Source organism: Cynara cardunculus (assembly GCF_001531365.2).
Source record: "Cynara cardunculus var. scolymus isolate 2C chromosome LG 5, CcrdV1, whole genome shotgun sequence".
NCBI classification, from domain to species: domain Eukaryota; kingdom Viridiplantae; phylum Streptophyta; class Magnoliopsida; order Asterales; family Asteraceae; genus Cynara; species Cynara cardunculus.
This window is the reverse complement of record NC_037532.1, coordinates 31,039,489-31,047,343: the sequence shown is the minus strand read 5'-3', so window position 1 is coordinate 31,047,343 and position 7,855 is coordinate 31,039,489. Positions and strand designations below refer to the sequence as shown.

Genomic DNA, 7,855 nt, shown 5'->3' with positions numbered 1-7,855 from the left:
ACCACAACAAACACACAAGCCACACATCTGGACCGTAGATTTCTCCCACGTCATCGATCCGTGTCTTCACGATCTGACGATGAGGATTCCATCCCAATCCAGAACCAGACAAAATATCTAAACTCTAGGGTTAGGTTTGTTTAACCCAAGCAATAGGATTGTGTGATTACTCGGGGCTCCATTATCATATTGACAGAAGAACAATCAGAAAATTTTTAGGGAGAAAAGACACCGGGAAAATTTAGGGTTTAAGCAGTTTTTGCTGTTGATTTCTCCGATTAGGTCTAGGGACTTCTCATCTGTCAGTCAGGGTTTGTAATTTATCATTTCAATTTTGTTAGGTATTTACATGTGTTGATAAGAAACCTAAATTTGAGCCGCCGATGGACGAGATCTGGGAGAGGGCGGTGGAGACAGCGTTAGACGGCCAAACAGATGTGGCGTCGGTGCGGACGTTAACCCTCGACGGAGCCGTGAAGTGCGTGCACGGTCGTCTACCGCACCCATCTCTATTCCAAAAGTTCCCTCACCTACAACACCTATCCATTGCAAATATAGGTGTTTCATCGCTTGAACAGTTCCCGCGCTTACAAAACCTTCAGAAGTTGATTTTATCCGACAATCGGATCGCTGGCGGCTTGGAATTTTTGGTTCAGGCTGGTCTGGAGTCGTTACGGGACCTGGATTTGTCGAATAATCGGATTCAAGAGATAGACGATTTGAGGCCATTGGCTGAGCTACGGCTCGTTTCTCTTGATCTGTATGAGTGTCCGGTTACGAGGGTTAAAGATTACCGATCCAGGGTGTTTGGGTTGATTAAGTCGTTAAAGTATTTAGATAAGATGGATGTTGATGAGAACGAGCGGCCTGAATCAGATGATGAGGATGACGATGATGATGAAGAGGAGGATGAAGAGGAGGAAGAGGATGATCCTGGAAGTGGGGAGATCGATGGTGAGGAGAAGGGGCCAAATAGGTTGGCTAATGGGCATAACATAGGGCAAGACGGCGTGGTTGACGTGGATGAAGATGATGAGAGCGATGCAGATGAGGAGGAGGCGGAGATTGTGAGAGGGGTGAATGGGAACGGGTCTAACGGTCTGGCTGGTCAGGCAAATGGTTTTCATGCCGTTGATGTTGAGGATGATGATGAGGATGGTGACGATGATAATGATTCAGATGAGATTGATGAAGAAGAAGGAGAAGATGAGGAGGATGTGGTTGAGGTTCATGAGATTGAGGATAGTGATGATGAAGAAGATGGGGTTGAAGATGATGACGAAGACGATGATGACGAGGAGGTTGACAATGACGAAGGTGATTTTGCTGAGCCGGGGAGTACTGGGTGGATAACTAGCACAGAAGGTGAGATTGACGGTCATGATCAGGGAGAGGAAGATGGAGATGAGGATGATGATGGGGAGACTGGAGAAGAGGAAATTGGTGTTGAAGAAGGAGATTTCGAAGATGATGAAGAGGCTGAGGATGAGGTAGTATCTCTTTTCTTTGCTTTAATATTTTCTTTACCATGTCTAAACCTTTTTTTGCAATTTGGGTTTGCTTTTAATTTGATTTGTAAAAATTCTTGGTAATATTTGGTTGTTCATGCATAAATGCATAATTTTAGTTGCCTGATTGTGACTTTATCTACTAGGAGGCTCATTTTCATGTGCACGTTATGACTTATGAGCAATTTTTGAGGTCCGATTGACCAATTCATCATTTTGGTAGTAGTTTGGTGCATCAAAGGACTTCAAAACTTCCCCCTTATTCTTGGTCATCATGTTTTGAGCAGACTTTTTTCCTGAGGTGTGCATTGATAGTATTGGGGGTGAATTAGTGGTTGTGTGAGAACAAGAGCAAGGCCATGAACTTTCTGTGTTTTTTTGATGATGCGGGTAATAAATTGTCCCATGAAAATGATGGTTCTTCAGCCTGGTTACATTGGCTACTCTTAAAAAATCTAGATTATATCTGTGAACGGTTCATGTATATGACTTTAATGTTTATCTTTATCTCTGGTTAATGCTTTAATGAAATACCCATAATTGATTTTTTCTGTCACACAGAATTAAAATATTTCTGTATTCCTTCTCTTTGAATATGAAAGGGCATGTTGTAGAACTTCACTTGATGTATGGCATATATATATATATATATATATATATATATATATATATATATATATATATATATAGATTTTGGGAACTTGACCGAAGTCTGCTCTGTTAACATATGCTTTGGATTTTAGGAAATTGCTCTGTTAACATGTTTCTTGATATATGTACTATGTGAAGATCTGCTCAGTGTGGTGGAGCCTTCTGTTTGTTTTTTACCTCTTGAAGTTATTTTTGCAACTTTTCAAAATTTCTGTTACTTTGTATAATTTCTGTATGTCTGGTTCCTTGTCCTTGTAACTCTTAATTTATGGTGGGTTTATGTTAATATCTGAATGCAAGTATGCTAAATGTTGTATGCCAGGGGAATAACAATCTGAAAATATCAATCTTTTAGACTTTTTTAGGGCGAGACTAGGAGCAATTACTTGTGTGGCCCATGGGTATGAATCATGGTAAGAAAATCTTTGCAAAATGCTAGGGGAAGCCAGTGGAAATATATTTTTTCTCCAATCATTAAATCCAATGAACACTGGTGTTAAATTTGTTTGATAGAATTTGGTTTATTGATATTATTTTGGAGGATTTTTCTTTGAGAGAAGAAATTTTCTACTATTTTATCCAACTAAATTTGCAGTCTTGCCTCAATTATGGACATCTATGTATGTGTGTGTGTATATATTTGATGATGGTATACAATTTTGGAAGCAAATCTTTGTTTTTCATGTTATCTTTCTCTGAATTCAGTGTGATTTTGTTGATGGCAGGAAGAAGAGGATGTTGGTACAGGGTACCTGGTGCAACCAGTTGCCCAAGTTGCAGAAGATGGAGTAGCTGGGGATGAAGATGGTCCTGAAGTGGAAGAAGACGACGAAGAAGAAGAGGAGAATGATGAAGAAGAAGATGATGATGGTGACGATGATGAAGAGAATGAGGGTAGGGTGCACCCTCCATCTTCTTCAAGTAAGAGAAAACGAGACGACAACGATGACGATGATGATGGTGGTGACGAGAATCATCAGCCTCCGAAATCATCAAAGCACGACTAAAGATTGGGGGGAAAAAGATGGAAGGATTCAATGGTTTGCTGGTGGTGCTGGAGCTGGTGCTGGAGCTGGAGGGTGGTGTCATGTTTGATGAAAATGGGGTTATGCAGGGAGAGAGAGAGAAGAAAAGTGGTAATGGTTTTTGATGAAAAAAACTGTAAACTAGTGTTTGAGTTTTACTACTACAACTACCCTTTGTTTTTTAATGAAGAAAACATGATGAATGATATTTGGAGGGAAAAAAGCAACACTTTGGAATGATGGGTTGGGAAGTAAAGTTGTTTGATTTAAACGTTATATATATATATAACAAGAAGATTCAAATGGCAGTTGATGATAGAGGGAAAAAGAGAAGCATATTTTGAATGACAGTTGAATCCCCTCTTAAGAATGGAGGGAAAGTTTCAAAAGGATGGAATTTTATAAGGAATCAAAATACAAAAAATGGGGATTCAGAGTGGGTTTGGGTTCTGGGTTCTGGGTTTGGGTTGATCCATGTGGTGTGTACTTGGAAACACGATTGAGGTCCGGAATGGGGCGGGTGTGAGTTTTGAATCGGTGTCGTATTGATTTGCGTCAAGTTGCAACTTCTGGTGCTTCTCGGTTGGAAATGTTGGCTGAGTGACGATGGACAGATGTTGAGATCTTATTGGATGCCAGGCGGATTCGGCTCACATGGTCATCAACTCATCATGCATGAAACCTGGCTCGGCTTGGCTAGGCTAGGACAACACTCTTTTTATTTTATTATGTTTTTAATTTTGTTGTCTTATTTTATCTGGCATGTGGAGTGGTGGTGATGTATTTCGATATTTGGAACAAAAATTGATCCCTTGTACCTTTTACTTACTTTATTTTCTATTTTAGGTTGCATGTAAATATTATTATTCAATTTTATTTATAAATTAAAACTTATTATTAAAACTAGAATCCGCACTTATAATATTAATTAATTTTATATATATACACACACAGAATGACAGAATGTGAATATCCATGATTTATGAAAATGCAAAACCTTCAAATTAATTAACCAATAATAATCTATACATATAATAAATAAGTAACTTGAGTGACACGTGTCATCTTTTAGTGAGACGGTTATCTTGTTTTCCTGCCTAATAACGTATCGGAACACAATTTACATTATCAGTTCAATTATATTCATTTGAACGTATCTAGACACACTTTACATTAGCAGTTCAATTAGACACATTTGGTTGACATGTATCCTCTTATTCAATCAATTCCACTAATTTAGGATGCAATTGATTTTATTCTTGGGTTAATTAATTAATGTGGTAACTGATTCCCCAAAAAAATGATGTTATACTTCAGACTTATTCTTCAGAATTATTTTTCAGAGTCATACTTCAGAGTCATTCTTTAGATTTATACTTCAGAGTTATTCTTCAGAGTCATTCTACAGAGTTATTCTTCAGAGTTATACTCTAGAGTTATTCTTTAGAGTTATACTTCAGAGTCATTCTTCAAAGTCATTTTTCAGAGTTTTACTGCAAAGTTATTTCAAGAGTACAAGTCTAAAGTCATTATTCAGAGTTACAATTTAGAGTTATTTTAATAGTACAAGTCTGAAGAGTCATTCCAAAGAGTTAGCTCATCCGAACTCTGAAGTCTGCCTTTTCAGACTTGGCTCATCCGAACTCTGAAATATGAACTCTGAAGTCTTTTTTTTTTTTTTTACTTAGGAAAAGAAGTCTGAACTCTGAATTCTTCTACAAGTCTGAAGAGTACAAGTTTGAGGAGTCATTCTTTAGAGTTAGCTCACCTGAATTCTGAAGTTTTCTTTTAACAGACTTAGCTCACCCGAACTTAAAAGTCTTTTTTTTTCAGACTTAAAAGTTTAAACTCTGAATTAGTGGGATTGATTTTATATTTCAGAGTTATTTCAAGGGTACAAGTCTGAAAATTCATTCTTCAGAGTTTTACTTCAGAGTTATTTCCAGAGTACAAGTCTGAAGAGCCATTATTCATAGTTAGCTCACCTGAACTTTGAAGTCTTATTTTCCAGGCGGAGCACTATGCATAGCTTCTGGTTTGCCTATACAGAGCTCTGAAGTCTGAAGAGTTTTACTTCAAAGTTATTTCAAGATTACAAGTTTGAAGTCATTCTTCAGAGTTGTTTGAAGTCATTCTTCAGAGTTATTTCAAGAGTACAAATCTGAATAGTCATTATAAATTTACTTTTAAGTTTAAATTCAATTTACCGATATAGTTCCATTTCTAAATTTAATTTTATTATAGGGTTACCTTCATTTTAACTAATTATTGACATAGCTTCTTTTCTAAATTCAAGTATGAAGAGTCTTTTTCAGAGTTATTCTTCAGAGTTATATTTCAGAGTTATTTCAAGAGCACAAGTCTGAAGTAACATCGTACTTTCGATGAACATTCATATATGTAAGATAAGTTTCTTGACATGATTTAATTTTTTAAAATTACCCCGTATAATACACGGGATCGAACCTAGTAATAGAATAAATGAAATTAAATCAATATTTATCTATAATATATGAAATTAAATCAATATTTATCTATAATTCTCTATTATTATATATTGGTCTTTATTTTTTAAAGGTTGTTAGTATTATTGAAATTTTTTTATGTCGATGCCTCAGTTGTCAATAATTATGTGATTTTAGCAATGATAGAAAATTTCATAGTATTTCTTAGGGATTGTTTGGTTCACAGAATAGAATTTGATGGAAATGGAATCCATCAAAAAAATTTGACTCTGAAGGAATTTGACTACACGTTTGGTTGGTAAGAACCATAATGAAATCTCTCAATAGAATTGGAACAATCGTCTTGGTTTGAACTATCCCACCCATCGCCCTGCCCACACCCTACCAACCCTTAGCATTGTCTAACATATATTATTAAAAAGATTATTACAACTATTTTATTTAAATAAAAAATATTAAATTTATTTTATTTGCTTTAACTTAACGCTCGGTTTCATCGTCTTGCACCAATTTATTTCCTTTACCACCACCATTCATCACATCTTATCTCTCTCGACAGGATGAACCTCACAAAAATGTTACTCCATTCCCCTTCTTCCACCTCAATCCCTCTAACACCATCCATCTCTCGATGTTTTCCGTACAATCAACCGTCGTGCTCCTCCCATCGCCGCCTCAACGTCAAATCCATGGCCAAACAAACCGGCGAAGAAGTTTCCACTAATGGGATTGCCGAGAAACTGGCAATTGCCGGTGGTTTAATCGCCACACCAGTCATTGGGTGGTCTCTCTACACCCTGAAGACCAGCGGCTGCGGCCTTCCGCCTGGGCCTGCCGGATCCATCGGTGCGTTGGAAGGTGTGAGCTACTTGGCGGTGGTGGGGATTGTGGGTTGGTCTTTGTATACGAAATCGAAAACCGGGTCGGGTCTACCAAATGGACCGTTTGGGTTGTTGGGTGCTGTTGAAGGATTGTCGTACTTGTCGTTGGTGGCGATCTTGGTGGTGTTTGGGTTGCAATTTTATCAACAGGGTTCGCTGCCTGGTCCGGTTCCGGTTCCCGGCGACCAGTGCTTTGGTTGACCGATCCTTCGATGGTCAATCCCTATGCATTTATTGTTGTATATCTATTTCAGCCTGTAACGATGGTTTTTCCACAAAATTTTATAAATATATATAATAAATTTGATTAAATATTTTGGAACATAACTGAATCATGATTTGAAATTATTATTTATCAAAATAAATGTTTATAATAAAAATGATATATTGTATAATTATTACACGTTTTAAGTAATTAAATGATAATTTTATTATTAATAATAACTAAAAGGGTACTTGTGTAATACATCGAGATACATCTTGATTTTATTGTTTCATTTTATATAATGGGTCTATCGATGTTATAATGTGACTTTATGTGGTTTTGAGAAAAAAAATCTTTTTATTTTTGAGTGAAATCTAAATTTGAAGATATTATAAAATTTTGAAAAAAATAAGCAATATTAGTATCAAATTAACTATTTAAAAGTTTTTGTTTTTGTGTAACTTCTTTAATTCAAATTCTTTATTATAATTTAATTGAAATTTAAAAATGAACTAATTTATTTTTTATTTAATAAAATAATTTATTTAAAAATAATAATTAAGTATTATGTTAGAATTTAATGATTATCTTAATTATGTTTTGAATTTTTTATATTTAAATAAGATGTTTATCCTCTATTTGATTATGTTTATCCGCAGTTAGTTACACGAATTCAAACATTAAGTTTTAATAAGTTGTACTTATGCATAATTTACTTGTAATCTTGAATTTTAAATAATATGCATCAATATACAGTACTTTATGTATAAAAAAATGATTTTTAAGAGTTTTTTGTCGAACGTTTTATAATACTAGAAGCTTACTCGCGCAAAGCAACGAGATACATCGTAATTTTAATATTTTATTTTATTTTTTATCTCAGTCGATGTTATAATATGACTTTATGTGATTTTGAGAAAGCGATAATGTTTTTATTGTTGAATAAAATATATGTTTGAAGATATTATCAAAATTTGACAAAAATATATCGATATTAGTATTAAATTAACTATTTGAAATTCCTCATTTTTTTGTGTAATTTTTTAATTCAATTTTTTTATAATTTAATTTATGTACAACAACGAAGTAATTTATATTTGGTTTAATAATATAATTTTTT

The 7,855-nt window shown here is 35.0% G+C and overlaps 2 protein-coding genes across 2 annotated transcripts; both read left to right on the top strand.

Moving 5' to 3' along the window:
- Nucleotides 1–206: 206 nt before the first annotated feature.
- Nucleotides 207–3,492, top strand: LOC112512692 (acidic leucine-rich nuclear phosphoprotein 32-related protein). Its single transcript, XM_025118789.1, has 2 exons — nt 207–1,490; nt 2,885–3,492. The coding sequence occupies exons 1-2, from the start codon at nt 384–386 to the stop codon at nt 3,164–3,166; spliced, it is 1,389 nt and encodes a 462-aa protein (XP_024974557.1). The 5' UTR covers nt 207–383; the 3' UTR covers nt 3,167–3,492.
- Nucleotides 3,493–6,206: 2,714 nt separating this feature from the next.
- On the top strand, nt 6,207–6,833 carry LOC112513575. Its single transcript, XM_025119878.1, has one exon. It carries the CDS (start codon nt 6,210–6,212, stop codon nt 6,729–6,731), a length of 522 nt encoding a protein of 173 aa, XP_024975646.1. The 5' UTR covers nt 6,207–6,209; the 3' UTR covers nt 6,732–6,833.
- Nucleotides 6,834–7,855: the final 1,022 nt, after the last annotated feature.

Bases quoted from the DNA above. Each gene is read 5' to 3' on its own strand.
- LOC112512692 (XM_025118789.1), top strand. From the start codon at position 384: ATGGACGAGATCTGGGAGAGGGCGGTGGAGACAGCGTTAGACGGCCAA. The intron at 1,491-2,884 runs GTAGTATCTCTT...TGTTGATGGCAG, and splicing joins ATGAAGAGGCTGAGGATGAG to GAAGAAGAGGATGTTGGTAC.
- LOC112513575 (XM_025119878.1), top strand. From the start codon at position 6,210: ATGAACCTCACAAAAATGTTACTCCATTCCCCTTCTTCCACCTCAATC.